This window comes from Nomascus leucogenys, chromosome 8 (genome assembly GCF_006542625.1).
Source record: "Nomascus leucogenys isolate Asia chromosome 8, Asia_NLE_v1, whole genome shotgun sequence".
Taxonomy (NCBI): domain Eukaryota; kingdom Metazoa; phylum Chordata; class Mammalia; order Primates; family Hylobatidae; genus Nomascus; species Nomascus leucogenys.
The window spans coordinates 27,812,299-27,833,826 of record NC_044388.1 but is presented as its reverse complement, the minus strand read 5'-3'; the positions used below and the strand labels follow the sequence as shown (position 1 = coordinate 27,833,826).

At 43.1% G+C, this 21,528-nt stretch overlaps 1 protein-coding gene across 4 annotated transcripts in view; it reads left to right on the top strand.

Annotated features, from left to right (window-relative positions):
* The window catches only part of PEBP4 (phosphatidylethanolamine binding protein 4), a 289,209-nt gene that overhangs the window by 172,005 nt on the left and 95,676 nt on the right, over positions 1 to 21,528 (top strand). For all 4 annotated transcript variants that reach the window (XM_030816974.1, XM_030816976.1, XM_030816975.1 and 1 more), the window contains one exon: positions 9,086 to 9,184. In XM_030816974.1, coding sequence (XP_030672834.1) covers positions 9,086 to 9,184 — 99 coding nt within the window. The remainder of the gene's footprint in view (positions 1 to 9,085; positions 9,185 to 21,528) is intronic.

Sequence of the window (21,528 nt, the reverse complement as noted above, 5' to 3'; positions counted from 1 at the left end):
CTTAGTTTTTTAAGCACCCTTCCAGAGTTTGTTTATGTAAATACAAGCAAATGTGAAGAAACATCTTATTTTATCCTTCTTATATAAAAGTAAAGTAATATATATGCTGTTCTGCACCTTGCTTTTTACACTAAAGTTATCCTGGAGAGCTTTTCATATCAGATCTTAGAGATCTTCACTGTGTTTTTACAGTTACGAAGTTTTCCACTCTGAGTATGTATCATTGTTTATTAACCAATCCCCAGCTGATGGACACTTGAGTTATTTCCAACAATTTTCACTTATTTTCTACTGTGACAGACAGGGCTGAAATGAATAACCTTATATACAAGTCATTTCATAAGTGTGCAGATATCTTTAGTTGGAAAAATCACAGAAATGGGATCACTGAGTCAAAAGGCACATCACTCATATTGTGCATTCCTACAACAATGCATGCAGCCTCAGTTTCCCCGCAGCCTGGCCAGCAGAGCATGCTGTCAGGCTTTGAGGTGTGCAGCGTCTTTGGAAAGAACTTGGATTTCATCCTGCCTTCTTCAAGTGGGATTGGTTTATTTTTATTTTATCTTATTGTGATAAGAACACTTACCTTGAGATATACTCAAAAGATTTTTGAGTGTACAATACAATATTGTTAAATATGGACACAGTATTGTACACCAAGCTTTCTATAATTTCTTTCATGACTGAAAGTCTATACTCATCAATTAGCAACTCCCCATGTCCTCCCACCACCCCACTCCATCCCTGGCAACCACCATTCCTCTCTGCTTCTGTGGTTTGACTATTTTAGATATATCATGTAAGTGGAATCACACAATATTTGTCCTTTGATGACTGGCTTGTTTCACTTAGCATAATAACCTCAAGGTTTATCCATGTTGTCACCAACTGCAGTATTTCCTTTTGAAGGCTGAATAGTGTTCCATTGTATGGATATACTACATTTTATTTATCCATTCATCTGTTGATAGACATCCTGTTGTTTCCTCATCCTGGCTATTGTGAATAGTGCTGCAGTGACACCTGGATTTCTATCCCCCAAAGTGTGATTGCTGGATCATATAAGCAGTCTTATTTTTACGGTATGTCTAGATAGCTCAGAATCCACCATGTGGATGTTAGAACCCGAGGGAAAGTAGATCACCTGGCTCAGCTACCTCATCTTTTAGGAGCAAGCCAGAAAAGAGAAGGAATTCACTAAGAACCACCAGTCCATGGTGTAATAAGCGTTCATGGGCACCTAAAAAGGCTGGCGTTTTACTAGGTCTATACCCCTACAGAAGTATAAAACAGTCTCTATCCTAGGCAAGAAAACATGTGGCAAGTATAAAATTCCCTAGATTCACTTCCCTTGTTGGAAGTGTTGATGGCATGTTCTTCTGTCTTGGCTGTGCTTAAAGAATGGGCTGCCATAGTCAGAAATTAGTTTCACCTGCCAGAAGGAAGATGTGCTGATCTCCTCCCAACACTACTCCATCCTGTCAGCTCCATGGACCTGCAGAAGTGGGTGGGGACCTGGGCCCACCTTCAAGGAGTCTGGCTAAGGGCTAAGCTCTTGAATAGGTTATTTTCCACTTTCTTTGGTGAACAACCACTCCTTTGCCACCTCTGCCAAACATTTGCTAAGGAGCTTCTGTTGGCAGTGAGGGTCATGAAAGGTCTGGGACCCAGCTCCCTGATTGCATTGAGGGAGATCTGCAAGACCACCACAGAAGTCTTTGAAAACGTCTCTTATGGGGCTGCTTAGCAGAGAGGGGATCTAGGGTAAACCTCAGGATATGACCATCTGCAGCAGTGCCCTGCAATGCAGACTCACCCTACAGCAGGGGTCCCCAACCCCCAGTACCAGTCCACGGCCTGTTAGGAGCTGGGCCACACAGCAGGAGGGAAATGGTGGGCCAGTGAGTGCAGCTTTATCCATATTTACAGCCACTCCCCATCGTTCCTGTTACCACCTGGGCTCCACCTCCTATCAGTTTGGCTGCGGCATTACAGTCTCATAGGAGCACAAACCCTATTGTGAACTGTACATGCAAGGAATCTAGGTTGCAACGCTCTTTATGGGAATCTAATGCCTGATGATCTGTCACTGTCTCCCATCACCTCCACATGGGACCCTCTAGTCGCAGGAAAACAAGCTCAGGGTGTCCACCGATTCTACATTACAATGAGTTTATAATTATTTCATTATCGATTATAATGTAATAATAATAAAACTAAAGTGCACAATAAATGTAACGTGCTTGAATCAACCTGAAACTACCCCCCACCCTCATCTGGGGAAAAATTGTCTTCCACGAAACCAGTTCCTGGTGCCAAAAAGGTTGGGGAGCGCTGCCCTAAAGAATCAGGCAGCAGTGTAGGGTTAGGGACAGGAGGGGCCACGGGGAACATCAGGGCAGGGAGGGAAAGCAGTCTGCCACCGAGAAGACTTCCCTTGGCTATTGTTTGAACAGGAGAAGAATGAGGGTTCTGGGACTTCTCACCATGACTCTTTTTTTTCTTGAGTGCAAATCTTTTTGTCTAAGTATAAAAGCAATGCATTTTATTGCATGAACTTTGGGAAATGCAAAAAACCACAAAGAAGAAAATAAAGTTCATAATTATCCCATCATTTAGAGATCATCGGTCAGCATTTAACTTTCTATTTTTCTGGTTTTCTTTCCATAGAGTCATATACATGTGTACGATATGCGGTTTTGGTCTTCTCTCCTCTTTAAAAAATAGACAATGACATTATAGAATTCACAGGATTTGGGGGTCTACCCATTGTTTCTTCATACCTTAAAAACTCGAGATAAACATTAAAACTTTTGTTAATTTTATGGGCAAAGATTGGATCTTATTTTTTGCATACCTTTTATGACTAGTAAACTTGTTCATATGGTTTTTGATCATTTGTATTTCTTATTTTATGAGTTACCCATTCATCCTGTTCATCCATTTTTCTATTGAGTTATTAGTCTTTTTTTATGGATTTAAAGAGTACTTTGTATATTAAAGATATTCACATTTTTTCATAGATATTGCAAATATTTGCCCTCAGTTTATTGTCTTTGAATTTTATTTTGGACTTTTTTTGCCATATAAAAGAGTCAAAATTATATCTAGTTAGATATATCAATCTTCCCTTCATGACATTTACTGTTAACAGTTTGGTGTGTATTTTTTCAGACATTTTCTATGCATATGCAAATATATCTATAAAGATATATATATATAGTTAGATATATAAAGTTTTCCTGCACATTTGAGACATCATGCACATTATTCTGTAACTTACTTATTTCACATACTAGTATATTTTAGATAATTTCTTATATGAGTATATAAAGATCTAACTCTAACAGAGTGTTCCATTGCATAAATTTAATATTATGTTATTAAACCAGTTTGAAAGCTTGTTTTTCATTTTCATATTTAAATATGGAAGTTTTCTGGTGTATGAAAGAAATAGGGACCTAAGTTTATTTATTCCACATAGTGAGCCAGTTTTCCCAATATCATTTATAAAATAATCTATTTTTTCCCCACCGATCTGAAATTACTTTGTCATATATTAAATAACATTTTAAATTATAACTATCATATAGTAAATATACATATATTGAAAACTTGACTTTCTGCCCGGATTTTCTATTTTGATTACTTTACTTATGTATGTATTAATCAACACCATATTGTTCTAATTATTGTAGCTTAAGATATGTTAATATCTCCAAAATTATTATCATCCCTATTTTATCTTTCTCAATATTGCCTTGGATAATTATTTTTCTTTTATTTACTTGTTTTTTACATTTGTTATTACCTTTAGAATTATTCTGTGATGTTCACAAAACATCTATTTAGGATTTTGATTGGAATTGTGCCAGGTTAAAAAATTAAAGGTTTATTGACATTTTTGCAAAATGATTATTTCAATTTAAAAGCATTGTATTTCTTTTTCTATCTATTCAAGTTTCTTTCTTATGTGTATCAATAATATTTTTGTTTTCTTCATATAATCTTGCATTTACCATCAAGCTCATTCTTACTGATTTTACATTTTTTGTTACCATTGTTAATGGGATCTTAAATGTATACTTTAGGACTATTGTTAATATGTAGAAAGTACCAGTTTTGTGTACAATTTGTAACAGTTTACTGAATATTACTTTACTTTTGTTTCCAGTTGATTTTTTTTAATTTCTCATGTAGACAATCGTGTCATTTGCAAAAAAACAAAAAGAAGAAGAAGAAAGGAAAGGAGAGAGAGCATATGGCTTTATTTCTTCATTTCGTCTTTTACCATATTTACACTTTGTTTCTTTTTATTTTCTTATTACTTTCTTGGATGTATCAGATACTATGTACAGTTTTCTCTTTATGGGATTCTATTGGGATTTTACACACACACACACACACACACACACACACACTTTAGTATATATTCCTTCTTTTCACCTACTATTTTCTTTTCTTCTGAGTCCTTGGAGATTTTCTTGGGTTTATCTTCTCATTATCTGATTTAATTTCCTGTAGCATCTAGTCTGTGGTTTCTGGCTTCTTCTGGGTCTTAAAATCCAACAGTCAATATTTTTTCCTTTAATCATTTTTGGAATGGTGTCCATGATCCCCTCATTGTCACAACCAACAACCACTTTGTGGCCCTCATCTGCCTTGATGACTGTGATACTGACACAACCTTTATCCCTTCCTTCATTTCTCTCTTGGCATCTATGATGGTAACTCCCCTGGCTCTCTTCCGAACTCTCTTCTCCTCAGCCTCTTCTTTTTTTTTTTTTTTTTTTTTTTTTTTTGAGACAGGGTCTTGCACTGTCGCCCAGGCTGGACTACAATGGCGCGATCTCGGCTCACTGCAAGCTCCACCTCCCGGGTTCACGCCATTCTCCTGCCTCAGCCTCCCGAGTAGCTGGGACTACAAGCACCCGCCACCACGCCCGGCTAATTTTTTATATTTTTAGTAGAGACGGGGTTTCACTGTGTTAGCCAGGATGGTCTCAATCTCTTGACCTCGTGATCTGCCCACCTCAGTCTCCCAAAGTGCTGGGATTACAGGCGTGAGCCACCGCGCCCGGCCCTCCTCAGCCTCTTTCTCCCTTCCTTGTCCCTCTTTGAGTTCCCAAGTTCCACCACAGTCTTTCTTTTGTTTTCACTCTACAGATTCTCCCCGGACAATCCATGAATCTATAGATTTGTCCCTCTCCATGTCCACTGCCCATTTGCCAAGTCTTGAGAGAGCGCTAACTTCATTTACAGGGCATCTCTCCCTGTAGGTTTCAACACCAAACTCACTGCCTCATTGTCCCCCTGACTTTGCTACCCCTAATATCCATGGCTCCATTATCACCAAGCTGCCCAAGACAGAATCTCAGAGTCGTCCTGGCTTCTTCCTCTCCCACATCTGCCCTACCCGGTCACCTCATGCTGTGAGTTCTGCAGTACACATGTCTGTCCTTTCTATTACTACTATTTGAATGGAAATCCCTGTGGTCTTTCTCCAGCGTATTGCAGTTTTCAGGGGTTGTTTGGATTTTTTGCTCTGCTTTTCATCCTTTATTCTATCCTCATCATGTCTCATCATGTGTCTTCCCAAAGCCCATGTGTTTTTGTTTGTTGAGACAGGGTCTCACTCTGTCATCCAAGCTGGAGTATAGTGGTGCAGTCATGGCTCACTGCATCCTCCTGGGCTCAAGTGATCCTTCCACTTCAGCCTCCCGAGTAGCTGGAACCATAGGCATGGGCTACCATGCCTGGTTAGCTTTTGTATTTTTTGTAGAGACAAGGTTTTGCCATGTTGCCCAGGTGGGTCTTGAACTCCTGGGCTCAAGTGATCAGTCCACCTCAGCCTCCCGAAGTGTTGGGATTAGAGATGTGAGCCACCATGCCCAGCTCCAAAGCACACGTTTTATTATATGAGTTGCCTGTTCAAACAATTTCAGTGGGTCCTATCGCATAATAAATTCTAAACAACTTATGACATAACAGAGCTTTCTGTTCTCTGGTCCCAATACCTATTTCAGCTTTGTCACCTACTATTTCTTTTCAGATGCCTTATGGCCCAGCCATTCCCCAAACACCTGCGCCTGCCTTTGCACGTGCCCTTACCTGTACCTAGAGAGTGCTTTTCCGGATACTTTGCTGATACTTTACCTGCCTTTGAGATCAAGCTCAAAAGACAACTCTGCAGCCTTCCTGGACTCCTGGGGTAGGGAAATTTAATCTCCCTTTTCCCTTTCCCCTCCATGGTTGATAAATACTCCTCTGCTTAAGCATTTAGAACATCAGAAAGCATTTAGAACAACAGGGTGTGCCTGTCTCTCCCTGTCAAGGGGAAGGCCAGGACTCTTTTCCATTTACTCCATTCATCTTACTCACTTTTTCCTCTCTCACTTCCCTCTCTTCCTTCGTACTCACACCTAAGTTCCCATCCAAGTTAAATCCAACTACCACATATTCCACACCTGTACTTGAACAGTTAAAAAGGACGCAACTGTGAAATGTAATACTGTCTAGTAACCTACCACATACCTATGGTATATTCATTTTCTCACTCTCTCAAATGACTATCTCACACCTTTTTCTCTGTCCCCGAACTTCCTATAATACCTCTTCCTCTGATAAACTTGCCTCTAACTCATTGAAAAATAGAAGCAATCGGAAGACACTTTCCTCATTCCTCACTATCTCACCTTCCAATTCTCTTGCATCTGAACCCACATCCTCTGCGTCTACCCAAGACCTAGCCCTTCACTTTCACTCTGGATCCTGTCCCCTCCCCACTTCCCAAAGCTCTTGTAATGATCCCCTTCCTCCTTTCTGTCATCTCTGCCTCCCTTTCTGTACTGGACCATTTCTATTGGTCTACAAACATCATCCCTCTCTTTAAAAAATATCTTGGGCCGGGCGTGGTGGCTCACGCCTGTAATTCCAGCACTCTGGGAGGCCGAGGCAGGCGGATCATGAGATCAGGAGATTGAGACCAGCCTGGCTAACATGGTGAAACCCCATCTCTACTAAAAATACAAAAAATTAGCCAGGCGTGGTGGCGGGCACTTGTAGTCCCAGCTACTTGGGAGGCTGAGGCAGGAGAACGGCGTGAACCCGGGAGGCAGAGCTTGCAGTGAGCCGAGATCAGGCCACTGCACTCCTGGGCGACAGAGCAAGACTCAGTCAAAAAATAACAAAACAACAACAACAACAACAACAAATATCTTGACTCTTCTTTCCTCTTTAGTTATAGCCACTCCATGTCTCAGCTGTCCTTCCTACCAAAACTTCCCTTTTTATCATCATCTTTAATAGCTATTTCTAATAGCTGTCTCCAATAGCTATCTCCAATTCCTCATCTCCCATCTCAGCTCAGCCTATTCCAACCAAGCATCAGTCCTTTCTACTCCACTGAAACTGGTCTTATCGTGATAACAGTGATATCCAAGATGTCAGATCAGATTATCACATCTGTGTCCTCATCTGGCCCTACCTTTTAGCAGCATTTGATACAGCTGATCACTTTCTCTTCCTGGAGACACTTTCTATACTGGCTTTTGTGACACCTGCTCTCCAGGTGTTCCCCCAACCTTTTTGGCTCCAAAGTCCCCTTTCCCTGATTCTCCCTTCTCAATGTTAGCATGTTTTACAATTCAGCCACGAGACCTCTTTTCTTCTCTGTGTCTGCTCTACTGATTTAAAGGCCATCTCTATACCAGTGACTACCAAATTTATTCACCCAGTCCTTATCTCTCCTCTGAACTACAGACTCTGACATGCACACCTATATTCTGAGGGGTATTTCAAACTCAAGATATCTAAACAAGAACTCTGAATGTCCACCTTCAAACAGCCTCCTCTCCAAGTCTTATTTGTACCATTAAATGGTCCAGTTGCTCAAGCCAGAAACCCAGGATTCATCCTCAAATTCTCTTTCTCCATCCCCCTCCTTACTGCCCTGCCATTGAATCTATCAGCAAACCCTGCCTATTTTACCTAAAAATACTCCCCCGACCCATCTATTTGTTTCTGCCTCCATTGCTGCCATCCTAGCCCAAGATACCATCATCCTTCCCATGCTACTGCAAGTCTCCTAACTGGCCTCCTGGCCTCCTTTCTGGCCTTTGGAGATCATTCATTTTCTACTCAGCAGCCAAAAGAATTCTCTAAAAGCATAAATCAGAGCATATCACTGTCCTGCCTGAAACCCTGAAACAGTTCTGTGTTGCACTTTGAATAAAACCCCGCTCTCTACCCAGGCCTAGAGAGCCTCCTGTGGCCGGGCCCCTGCTCCCTCCCCCGCACCTGCCATGTCCACCCTCCCCCTTGCTTGTCCCTAGCCACAATGGTGCTCTTTCTTGCTCCTCAAAGCCTACTTTTTTCCCACCTGAAGACCTTCATAGCAGCTATTTTTTTCCTTCCAGAACACTTCCCACCTCTCATCCCACCCTGTTTTATTTTCATCGTAGCACTACTCACACGTTCCCTTGCTTATTTATTTATTTTTATTATCTGTGTCTTTCACCTAGAACAAAAGCTTCCTGAAAGTATGGACCTTACTGTCTTGTGCTCTGTTGCCTTCTGGCACCTGGAGCAGCTTCTGGCACATAGTAGGTGTTCAGCAAAGTCTTGTTGAAGGGATGAATGAATCCTGGTGTTCTTTGTGATAGGTACCATTCTTGACACAAAATAAGTCCTCATGTATTTGTTGAATTGATAAACAAGTCACTCCAACTACACTGGATGCTTCTTGAGAGGACCAGAGACCTGTTTTAGGTTTCCTTGATTCCTCCACGGCACCCAGCACAGTGCTTGGAACTCCCAGGTGCTTGGTACATATATCTTGTTGGATTTATTCTTCCTCACAAAGAGGAAGCCATGAGTCCTGCTGTCTGCTTCACAGATGCCATTTCTCTGAGAATAAACGTGATGTGAGAGGCATGTCACAAGAGCAAGGATAAACTGGATAGGACGCCATAGGGGCTACTCAGCCATTCTTGGCTGGAATGGCGGCAAAAGGAGGTCTGCCCCGTGGTATTTTCCTATTTCAGCCATGACCCTACATTACTTTTTGGTACATGTGTTACAGGGTGCAACCTATATCCTGGTGATGGTGGATCCAGATGCCCCTAGCAGAGCAGAACCCAGACAGAGATTCTGGAGACATTGGCTGGTAACAGATATCAAGGTAAGCAGGCCAAGAGGCACTCTCTGACTCATTTGGGGTTGTATCTGGAAGATTATCATTTAGTGCAATTCCCACCTCTCATCCAGGAGGGTTGGAGCAAGGACTTCTGTGTCCTATCTCCCCCAGCGCTCAGCTATCAGAGCCCTCCCAAGTTTTCCAACAATTTCAAAAAGTGTCCCAGGGCCAGTGGTATGCTGGTAACCCAGCTTTCTAGAAGGGTGGGGAGAGTCCTGATTTCTAGTGTTTGCTGATTTTTATGGTATAAATAAATACTCCCACCATGGGAGTGGTGATTTAATTTCAAGCTCCTGATGATTTAACAACTGACTCACACTGTTTCTGAAACGTTAACAATTGGTTTCAGCACACCACTGGATTTGGGGGCACTGAGGGGATTCTGAGACGTGCAGGTGGCAGAACTGGCCAGGGGAAGTCCTGGAGCTCCTCCCCGTGATGGGGCACGGGGCATGAGAGAGGCACAGCAACTTCCTTTTCTTTGTGTACGGAAACACGTGGCTGCCTCTCATCTTTGTGTCTTTGTCATCACGATAATTGTGAAGGAGCCTGGCTCACCCTCTTCAGGGAGGGTCCTCAAATCTGGTGGCTTGTTTGTGCCATTATGTGGGAGGGAAAGGCTGCGTTGCCAAACAAGTTTTGGATACTCTGGGTTGAACTGAATTCATTCTGTTTCTCACTCAAGGGCTTTTGGAGCTTTTACTAGTCTAGTATGCTCTATATCATATACACTGATTTCCCAGTTGCATTTGATTATTGAATCCTTTTGTTTATGAGTGCCTGGCAGTGCTCTTTGGGGAGGCCCACACTAGCCTCAAACAGTCACCAATCTGTGCCTAGAACACCTGCAGATGGGTTTTGCAAAGAGTATATACAAAGGCATCAACTCTGTAAGATAGTGGGAACTCAGAACTAGAAAAACAAAGTTTGGATGTGGTTTGGACCTTGGCTGGCTACCAACTCAGTGACCTCTGTCGGCTCCTCTGGGCATTTCATCTTGCTGTGTAATATGGGAAATGTGCTGCTGACTTGCTGTGATTGTGATGAGCCAATGACTTACGAGAGCACTTTGGAAAACAGACAATTCTGCAACTATGAGGAGTTTGTGTTTTTCCTTCTAGAACTCTGGGTGGACGAAGGGGTTTAAATCTGAACTAGCTTCTGACTATCCTGAGCAAGGCAGGGTTCTCACAGCCACTGGGTGGGAGTAGGGGGGTGAGAGGGTAGTTACCCTGGCAACCAGCCGGTGGTCCAGTGACCAGGGCCCCTCCCAGGGAGCTCATGTGGACAGCCATCCTTAGAGGCAGCCCTGCCTATAGCCCTGGAAGGGGCTTCCTCAAGGGAGACCCAAGCAGCAGCTTCGTGAGCAGTGCTGGAGCCACCTCTGTTACTCCACACACTTCCCTGGCCAAACAGCAGGGTAAACACACAAAGGGACAGAGCTGGGAGGTTTGAGCCATCAGGAAGGGAAGAGGAGCAATGGGCATCAAAGAGAAAGAACTGGCATCTCCCCCTCACCCCCCAAGGCTAGAGCATTGTCATTTTCTGAACTTAGGCCTCCCCAGCGGTGTCAGGGGTGAAACACTCAAGAGAGAAGTATTGCTCTGAAGGTCACATTCACAGCCACCCCAGGCACACAGGGCTTCCTGTTAGGGAGCTCTGCTCGGCAGTCCTGAGGCCGGAGTGCAAAAGCAGTTAGGGATGGGATGACTTCAGAATTGAGAGGACTTGGGACCATGAGGCTGCCTCTCTTCCAAGCCTGAAGACCCCCGACTCCTCCACTCCCCTTACCCCCATACTCAGAAGGGACCTCTTACAGGAGCTCTGTGCAACGAACATGAATTTAGCCTCAGCAGCCCAGCTTAGAAGTAGAACAGGTGGCAGGTGACAGGTGGCAGCTGTCCGGCAAGGCTGCTAAGCCACAGAGCTTACCAGTGCCACCTGCCCGGGTGCGGCCCTCAGCCTTCCCGCTCAGGCGGGAGGAGGCTTGGGTTTCCGTCACATTTGCACTGCTTCCCTTGTGAGTGTTCAGCAGGAAGCGGCAGCGATATCTACTTGGCCCTGCCCACCTTCCCCAAAATTCCGCCAGCCACAGAGACGGTGTCAACCAAATTCATTTAGGTCTCAGATTCTAGACCTCGACTAGAGGAAGTGAAGGCTCTGATCAAGCCCAGAGTACTTCCTTTGTGTTGGTGTTCACCACTGCTAAGTGGGTCTCAAACAGTTGAGTGCATTCGGATTGGCAGACGAGCTTGTTAAAATGCAGCTGCCTAGGCACTACCCCACCCGCAGAACTTCCACCTCGGTCGGTCTGGGGAGAACACGGCATTCTGGCTTAACAAGCATCCAGAGAGAGGGCATCCCTGTCTTGTGCCAGTTTTCAGAGGGAATGCTTCCAGTTTTTGCCCATTCAGGATGATATTGGCTGTGGGTTTGTCGTAGATAGCTCTTATTATTTTGAGATACGTCCCATCAATACCTAATTTATTGAGAGTTTTTAGCATGAAGGGTTGTTGAATTTTGTCAAAGGCCTTTTCTGCATCTATTGAGATAATCATGTGGTTTTTGTCTTTGGTTCTGTTTATATGCTGGATTACATTTATTGATTTGCGTATGTTGAACCAGCCTTGCATGCCAGGGATGAAGCCCACTTGATTATGGTGGATAAGCTTTTTGATGTGCTGCTGGATTCAGTTTGCCAGTATTTTATTGAGGATTTTTGCATCAATGTTCATCAAGGATATTGGTCTGAAATTCTCTTTTTTGGTTATGTCTCTGCCAGGCTTTGGTATCAGGACGATGCTGGCTTCATAAAATGTGTTAGGGAGGATTCCCTCTTTTTCTGTCAATTGGAATAGTTTCAGAAGGAATGGTACCAGTTCCTCCTTGCACCTCTGGTAGAATTCAGCTGTGAATCCATCAGGTCCTGGACTCTTTTTGGTTGGTAAGCTATTGATTATTGCCACAATTTCAGAACCTGTTATTGGTCTATTCAGAGATTCAACTTCTTCCTGATTTAGTCTTGGGAGGGTGTATTTGTCGAGGAATTTATCCATTTCTTCTAGATTTTCTAGTTTATTTGCACAGAGGTGTTTGTAGTATTCTGTGATGGTAGATTGTATTTCTGTGGGATCGGTGGTGATATCCCCTTTTTCATTTTTTATTGCCTCTATTTGATTCTTCTTTCTTTTCTTCTTTATTAGTCTTGCTAGTGGTCTATCAATTTTGTTGATCTTTTCAAAAAACCAGCTCCTGGATTCATTAATTTTTTGAAGGGTTTTTTGTGTCTCTGTTTCCTTCAGTTCTGCTCTGATTTTAGTTATTTCTAGCCTTCTGCTAGCTTTTGAATGTGTTTGCTCTTGCTTTTCTAGTTCTTTTAATTGTGATGTTAGGGTGTCAATTTTGGATCTTTCCTGCTTTCTCTTGTGGGCATTTAGTGCTATAAATTTCCCTCTACACACTGCTTTGAATGTGTCCCAGAGATTCTGGTATGTTGTGTCTTTGTTCTCATTGGTTTCAAAGAACATCTTTATTTCTGCCTTCATTTCATTATGTACCCAATAGTCATTCAGGAGCAGGTTGTTCAGTTTCCATGTAGTTGAGCGGTTTTGAGTGAGTTTCTTAATCCTGAGTCCTAGTTTGATTGCACTGTGGTCTGAGAGAGAGTTTGTTATAATTTCTATTCTTTTACATTTGCTGAGGAGAGCTTTACTTCCAACTATGTGGTCAATTTTGGAATAGGTGTGGTGTGGTGCTGAAAAAAATGTATATTCTGTTGATTTGGGGTGGAGAGTTCTGTAGATGTCTATTAGGTCCACTTTGTGTAGAGCTGAGTTCAATTCCTGGATATCCTTGTTAACTTTCTGTCTCGTTGATCTGTCTAATGTTGACAATGGGGTGTTAAAATCTCCCATTATTATTGTGTGGGAGTTTAAGTCCCTTTGTAGGTCACTCAGGACTTGCTTTATGAATCTGGGTGCTCCTGTGTTGGGTGCATATATATTTAGGATAGTTAGCTCTTCTTGTTGAATTGATCCCTTTACCATTATGTAATGGCCTTCTTTGTCTCTTTTGATCTTTGTTGGTTTAAAGTCTATTTTATCAGAGACTAGGATTGCAACCCCTGCCTTTTTTTGTTTTCCATTTGCTTGATAGATCTTCCTCCATCCCTTTATTTTGAGTCTATGTGTGTCTCTGCACGTGAGATGGGTTTCCTGAATACAGCACACTGATGGGTCCTGACTCCTTATCCAATTTGCCAGTCTGTGTCTTTTAATTGGAGCATTTAGCCCATTTACATTTAAAGTTAATATTGTTATGTGTGAATCTGATCCTGTCATTATGATGTTAGTTGGTTATTTTGCTCGTTAGTTGCTGTAGTTTCTTCCTAGCCTCGATGGTCTTTACAATTTAGCATGTTTTTGCAGTGGCTGGTACCGGTTGTTCCTTTCCATGTTTAGTGCTTCCCCAAAGGACTATAAATCATGCTGCTATAAAGACACATGCACACGTATGTTTATTGCGGCACTATTCACAATAGCAAAGAGTTGGAACCAACCCAAATGTCCAACAACGATAGACTGGATTAAGAAAATGTGGCACATATACACCATGGAATACTATGCAGCCATAAAAAATGATGAGTTTGTCCTTTGTAGGGACATGGATGAAACTGGAAAACATCATTCTCAGTAAACTATCGCAAGGACAAAAAACCAAACACCGCATGTTCTCACTCATAGGTGGGAATTGAACAATGAGAACTCATGGACACAGGAAGGAGAACATCACACTCCGGGGACTGTTGTGGGGTGGGGGGAGGGGGGAGGAACAGCATTAGGAGATATACCTAATGCTAAGTGACAAGTTAATGGGTACAGGAAATCAACATGCCACATGGATACATACGTAACAAACCTGCACATTGTGCACATGTACCCTAAAACCTAAATTATAATAATAATAAAAAAAAAAACAAGCATCCAGAGGGGTTGAGCAGATTGAAGGAAGACCATAGAGCTGGGATGCCTTGGTCTTTCTTAACATCACTCATTTGTGGAGCAATTTTCAAGTGAAAAGCACTTTTAAAACTCTTGAAACTCAACACCACTTTGTGAAATAGACATAATCCTCATTTTATAGATGGGGAAGGCAGAGCCCAGAGAGGTTGAATGATGCCATCTCTTAGCTAGTGGGTTAGAGAGGTGAGTCTTCAATCCGCGTCCCTTAACCCCAAGTCACACGCCTTTCCTGCTGCACCATGCGGCCTGAGTTCACATCACGTCTCTCCCATCAACTCCACTAAGACAAGGAGCCACTACCCCCTGTCTATAACGTGGAAGACCTCATCTCTGTGGTTCCCTCCACCACCCCCTGGCTCACTCCCAGAGTTCTTGTTCTAGCTATCCTTTATGGGCAGATGCTTCCAGGGAACTGTCCCCACTGAATACTATCTTGTTAAATAAAACACACTAGGTAAGTGTTTTGGACCCCATAATACTATACCCTAAATACCATCATTACCCAAGCAGCCTCAGTAGGAAAGCCTGCCACAAAGTCTCTGCAGACAGAGTGACCATGGCCCTGTGGTTCACAATGACCACAGAAGCAAACTTGGTGGAACTTCAGCTGACCCTGATATTAGGGGGCCGGGTCTAACTGGATGGTTGATCAGGCCACGGCCATAGGAGCCCTTCAGTAGGGACAATTTTTTGACAGGCTATCTGGGTTGAAACAGGACAGCAACTAGTTTTTAGAAATACAAGAAATATCTGTGGCACCCCCAACCTCCACTCCAAAGAGGGGCTGGCAGGGTTTAGTACGGAGTAGGATGAAGCTCCGGAACTTTGGATAACTTAAATAAAAACTAGAAGTTAGATGCCTGGCAGTAGGGACCAGGCATTAATTCATGGTACCCCTTTGTTCATTTAATTCAAGAAATATATATAGAACACTATCCAGTATAGCACAGTGGTTAAGAGCAAGGACTCCGGAGCCAGACTGCTGTGGTTTGAATTCCTAATCTACCATTATTAGCTGTGTGATCTTGGGCTAGTTGCTCAACCTCTCTGTGTCTCAATATACTCACTCGTAAGCTGGAGATAGTAGTATGCCTACCTCACACTGTTGTTATGAAGCTTAAGTGAATTATTTTAAGGAAATTGCTCAGAACAATACCAAGAACACATAGTAAGCTCTACATCATTACTTGCTGTTATATTATTATGATTGCTGTAAATCAGGTAGCTAGGTTAGCACTGGTGACACAAACGCAAACAAAATTGAGGAAGGCTCTGCCCTCACAGGGCTTCTATTCCAGAGACCAAGGAAGGAATCTGCAGCACAGTGATGGTATTACGAGACCCCCAGAGGTTGGCTCGGGGTGGAACTTCCTATACCTGTGGGTTTCCACCAACTCAGGAACAGGACTAGGCTTCAGTCTCCAAACTAGCCAGGCTAGGACAGGCAGAGACAGATACATAAGGTATGCTGTCTCACTTGGCTCCCTCTTTGAAAGGTTCTCATTGAGCAAGAGAGATTTCTAATTGAGCATTGACAGATAACATCTTTCTCCCCGACTGCAGTGTCCTTAGCATTTCCTTAAAGATGATCTTCAGTTCTGATTCCATCTAACTAATAATCTTCATGCTGAAAGCTTATTAGGATATCAATTAATTTGCATCATTCATTTTCAAAGAAACACTTATTGGTTCATCTTTTATTTGTCTCTGAAATTAGTGTTCAGAGCTTTTCATGCAGATATTTTCATTAGACTTTTTATTGTTAATGGGAATATTGAACACAGGAAGATGATATATTAATACTTTCCACAAAGAATATCATGATTGGTGACAAAGAACACTAAGAACAATTAAGGAGACAAGAGTATCTTTTTTCTTCCAAAAAAGAAAATCTTCCTAGAAACCGTCAATGATTCTAAAATTTGCCCTGAATATCTTTTTTGTTTTAAGAAAGAAAAGGAAATTGGCAAGTTCATGGTTCCCTTTCATTCAGTGCCCTCAACCTTTGGCAACTGTAAATGCAACCAATTCTGGGTTGAATTAAAAGGGTCTCTAAAGGGTCATTATTTTGTCTACTTTTCTGTAGGGTTAAATTTTTCCATAATTAGAGGTTTTTTCCTAAGGGCTTCTAAGTGCTTTAGGTGAATAAGATAATGGGAAATCCAATAAACAGGGCAAGAATTATAGCTCCCTGCTTTCTAGTTATGTGGGTAGCACGTGCCAGGACACTTGTGCTTGAGTGATCGGTTCCACTGCTGAGCGAGTTGTTTGACCTCTCTGAGACTGCAACTTCACCTCTGTGAAACTGACAGAAATCCTCACTCTTCAGGGTGGAGACAAGGAAAAACGAAATTACATATGCAAAGAGCAGAAGCCTCCCTAGAGAGAGGCACTATAGGAAGCGGCATGTGTATCCTTGTTCCTAATCAATGGAGTGGCAGAGCCTGTAGAAATTTAAATATATCGATATAAAAATAATGATATAATCTCATTTTCTATATATCCAGAACCCCACTAATGATAACAAACAGAATAAACCATCTTTATCAGGCCTGCAAGTTCAGATGAAGAGGTCAAACCAAGGAAATGGGATTAATAATGACTTCTTTCTTTAGAGCTGTATTTGCAGTTTTGCCGCTGATATTTGTGCAGTTTCCCATGCATGCTTTGACCTGTACCGTGAGGATCCATTTTAAGTAATAAGCAGCTAAAAGGCATGACTTAGGCTTCCTAACATGTAGGTTCAGATCTATGGGCCATAAAGAGTGCTTGCTGATGGAGACAGCACAGAGGTGGCCATAAACCAGGTGGTTATTAACCAGACTTGTATGTGGCCACCCTGAAGGGAAAGGGAAAGAGCTTGGACTTTGGGTCAGATGAACTAGAGGAGGTTCCCGGCTTTGCCGCTTCCAGGTGGGAAGGACCTCTAAGTACATTAGGTGAATAAGATAATGGGAAATCCAATAAACAGGGCAAGAATTATGGCTCCCTGCTTTCTAGTTATGTGGGTAGCACGTGCCAGGACACTTGTGCTTGAGTGATCGGTTCCACTGCTGAGTGAGTTGTTTGACCTCTCTGAGACTGCAGCTTTGCCTTTGTGAAACTGACAGAAATCCTCACTCTTCAGAGTGGAGACAAGGAAAAACGAAATTACATATGCAAAGAGGAGAAGCCTCTGAGGCTCAGTTTCTTCATCATTAAAATGGGCGTGATAATAATATCTATTTCCCAGCGTTCAATGAGATTAAGGCTCTGACACAAAATCGCGGGACTTTGGTAAACGTAATTAACTCCCCTACAACCCCCAACTTTGACATCTGACCATAGCAGCTGCTTATGATTTAGCAAATTCCCTTAGACAACTGGACTCAAGTTTTGCAAAGTAAAAATTCTAGACAGTGCCCAACACAGCTCATCCTTTTGCCCTTTGAAACTAGATGAGTCCAGGCCCAGCCTGGAGGACCTAACATGACCCCAGCTGGCTTTCGAGGAAACCAAAGCATGTTGGGGCCTGGGAGTGTTCGGTCAGTCCCATCATTCCACCTTTAGGGATCCCCTGTGACCTCCTGAACCAGAACAGGCTCCCTGGAGCCATCCCAGGCCACAGCCCAGGTGTGATGCTGGGCTGCAAGTGACAGCCAGGCCTATGGTGCACTGCCCACATTTGGGGCTGCAGCCCCTTCCTCTCCAACATTTCCCACCTCTATTTTTAACAGAAGCCAGTGCCCCGCCATCTCCTTATCACTCACAGTCCCACTCTGCTGTCATTGTCCCGCCCCAGAGATGCTTTTGCTCCCATTCAAAATAATTTAAATAAAATGTTGCTACAAAGAGGAATATTATCTTTTGATGAATGTTTTTAAAGCCCTTTAGGTTTTCATGGTAATTTGCGATGTGAAATTATTTGGAGATAAGAGCCAAATTAGCTCTCGTATGCTGAGGTCGCTGTGTCCTGTTATCCATGTGAGCAGTGTTTAAATATAATCAGCCCTTAGACTAATGCAGCATAATTGTTCATTTGAAATAGCTTTTTTTCACTTCATTCAGTGAGTCATTAAAATATTCAAGGGATAATGCAGTGAATTGGAAATGAATTTATCATATTATCCCATACATACTGTAATGCTTCAGGTAACTAAGGAGAAAGAGAGAGAGAGAGAAAGAGAGAGTGCAGATATGAATAAGGTATACATGCAGGAAGGGAGCCAGTATATACAGGAATATTGTAAACAAAGCTTTTTCATTGGTTTATGGCAAGCGTATATAGAGAGGCTGACTAGGTGGGGTGAAAGAGAAAGAAAATGCTGTTCTTCTAGGAGGTTTCTTTCTCTCTCTCTCTCTCTCTCTCTCTCTCAGCACTCTGAGATTCTGTGCTCCACCACAGCTCCACTGTTAACTTATTTTTATCAAATATGTTTATATCAGAAAGTCGTTATGGAAACCAATTCTGCCATCCAGGAGAATTCCTGGATCAGGCAGAAAACTCACTCTTTCTTTCTCTTTCTCTCTCTCTCTCTCTCACACACACACACATACACACACACACACACACACCCCTCCATGAGACACCCCAAAGGGAACAGCACAGTCTCGCTCACCCAACTCTGAACTCAGCTCTGAGGGGGCAGCTGGTGGCTCCTGGCACTCCTTCATGGGCAAAGCCAGAAAATGTATAAGACCAGCAGCCCAAATCCACCCTTGCCCTGACATGAGGAATCTGGGCTTTTCACTGTCCTCTGAGCCTCAGACACCCACCCCTGAGCAGATGGCTCTTAGGAAGCAATGGGGTTGGGGGTGGGGCAGGGGAGAGGGAGAGGGCGGGCAGCATCTTTGAAGCATGGTGATCCTTCCTCGGTCTTAGAAAGTTCTATCTGTTTGCATTGTTTATGCCACACTGGAATAATGTTTTCTGTTCTGGCTGCAGTAATTTAAGAGGGATAGTGACCAGCATAGGAAAGCAACCTGAATGGTCAGGTTCTGTAGAAACCACATCAGGTCAGCAGCAGCAGAAAGAAGTAGGAAAGGCTAGCTTATTGGAACAACTACGGACACATGAGAAGGAATGGCCTTTAAAGAGTTAAGGAAATCTCACTGGAAAACAGAAGAAGAGATCTTGCTGGACTCCACCAGGTGGAATCAGGACCAGTGGGGGATGTTTTCCAAGGAAGCACATTTTGGTCCCTTATGAGGAAGAACTTTCTAAGAATTTGAACTGCGCAAGAACTAAGCATATATCCCACTGAGGAGCAGGCCTTTATTAATGACAGTAATTATCCATGGGCGACCCAGGAAATTTTCCCACTGGGTAGAAGGCTGGTGCAGGTGACCTGTAAGGTGTGCCCCTTGGCATCTCCAACAGTGTCTCCACCTGGCATATTGTCTCTCCTGGCCACAGATACTCTTCCTATAGCTCATATCCATAGAACATATTAACAACAACAATAACTAAAGAAGAGAGAATAAAAAGGAGGAGGAAAAGGAGAGAGGGAAGAGGAAGAAGGAAAATAAGAAAAACATCATTGATGCACTTAGCAAGTGATGCCAAGTGCTGTGCTTTACATAAGCACCTCATGTAGTCCTCAGAGGGAGGCAATGGAGATAAGAAATTGAGGCCCAGAGTGGGTAAGCAACTTGCCCAAGATGTCACAGCTAGCAAGTGGCTACCTGAGATTGGAGCCCAAAACCTACATGCCTACTCATGAGGCCATATTGCTATTCCAGAGCCTAAATGGGTTCCACACCCACTACCTAGGCCCAGCCCAGGTGACAGCTTATATCAGGGCCATGTGTGGGGGCTCAGAGGTGGTGATGCTGGTGTAAAGCAGTTTGGTTTGAGATTGGTGGCACCTCTACCTCTAGCCACACCTGCCTCAGCCGTGCACAGCTCTGGACCGGGGCTCCAAGTGTAGTGTGGATGCAGGAGATTGATTCTCTACTTACTATGAGCAAATTGTTTACCTCCCTGAATCTGTTTCCTCGTCTGTATAAGAGGAAACTAAAGTCGACCTCGCAGGAATGTTGAGGATTTAACGAGATAACATTTGTGAAACACCCAGCACGCAGCACCTGGCGCTTAGTAGTTGCTATGTATATGCTGGCTCTCTCCTCCTTCCATCCTTTACCACCCTTAATCCTCCATAGGAAGCTTAGAAAGTCGAGCCTTCGATGGTACAAAACGTATGTCACTCCCAAGAGGTAGGATAAGGCCTGGCCAGGAGAATGAGCTGCCTGTGTGGTTATCGCTTTAAAGACCTTGAAGGAGAGAAGCCACCAGTGGGCATCAGACTTAGCAGGTAGCTGTTAGGATTGATTGTTTGACCCACCCTGCTCTCGGCACTGTGGCTACTAATAAAATACAATAAATAAAAATCAAATTAAATCAAATCTGATGAGTACACATTAGGGATTTAAAATGTGGTTTTTCTGCTGCCCAGTTGGAAAGACAAGGCCAACATATAGGAGATAATGAAAGAGCAATACTCAGTGGTTTAGTCAACTCCAAGTGGGCTTTTTAGACTCAAATTGCTGTGGGAATTGGGAGCACCCTCCTCTTCTCGGTGAGGCAACTCCTCCTACTTCAAGGCCCAGCTCAGATGTCACCCCTGCTGAAAGGCTTGCTCTACCACCCCCAGACTGAGTTAGTGAGTCCTGCTGTGCTGCTGCCACACTCAGTTAAACCTCAATTAGTGCCCTCATTATTCTTTATGAGTCTCTTTTCCCTCTTAGACCATGAGTTCCCGGAGAGCAGAAATGTGTCTTCTTATGTTCTTAGCACTTAGCCCAGAACATTAAGTGCCCTCAGTAAATGTTGAATTAATGAAGGCATGAAGAAATGAATGAATGAATAAAGAATGAAGGAAGAGATGGGTGAATGGGTGAATAGAAGTGAGTAGGTGAATGGATAGAGGGATAGATGGAGGTTGAATAGGTGGGTGGTTGGTGGATGGATGGATGAATAGAAGATGGAAGGATGGATGGATGGATGGATGGCTAGAGGTTGGGTAGATGGTTGGGTGGATGGATGGAAGTTGGATAGGTGGATGGACGGATGCATGGATAGATGGATGGATGGATGGATGGATGGCTAGAGGCTGGGTAGATGGTTGGGTGGATGGATGGAAGTTGGATAGGTGGATGGATGGATGCATAGATAGATGGGTGGATGGAGTGATGAATGGATAGGTGGAAGTTGGGTAGGTCGGTGGATAGATGGATGAATGGATGGATAGAGGTTGGGTAGGTGGATGGATGCATGAATGGATGAATGGATGGATGGATGGATGGATAAAGATTAGGTAGGTAGGTGGA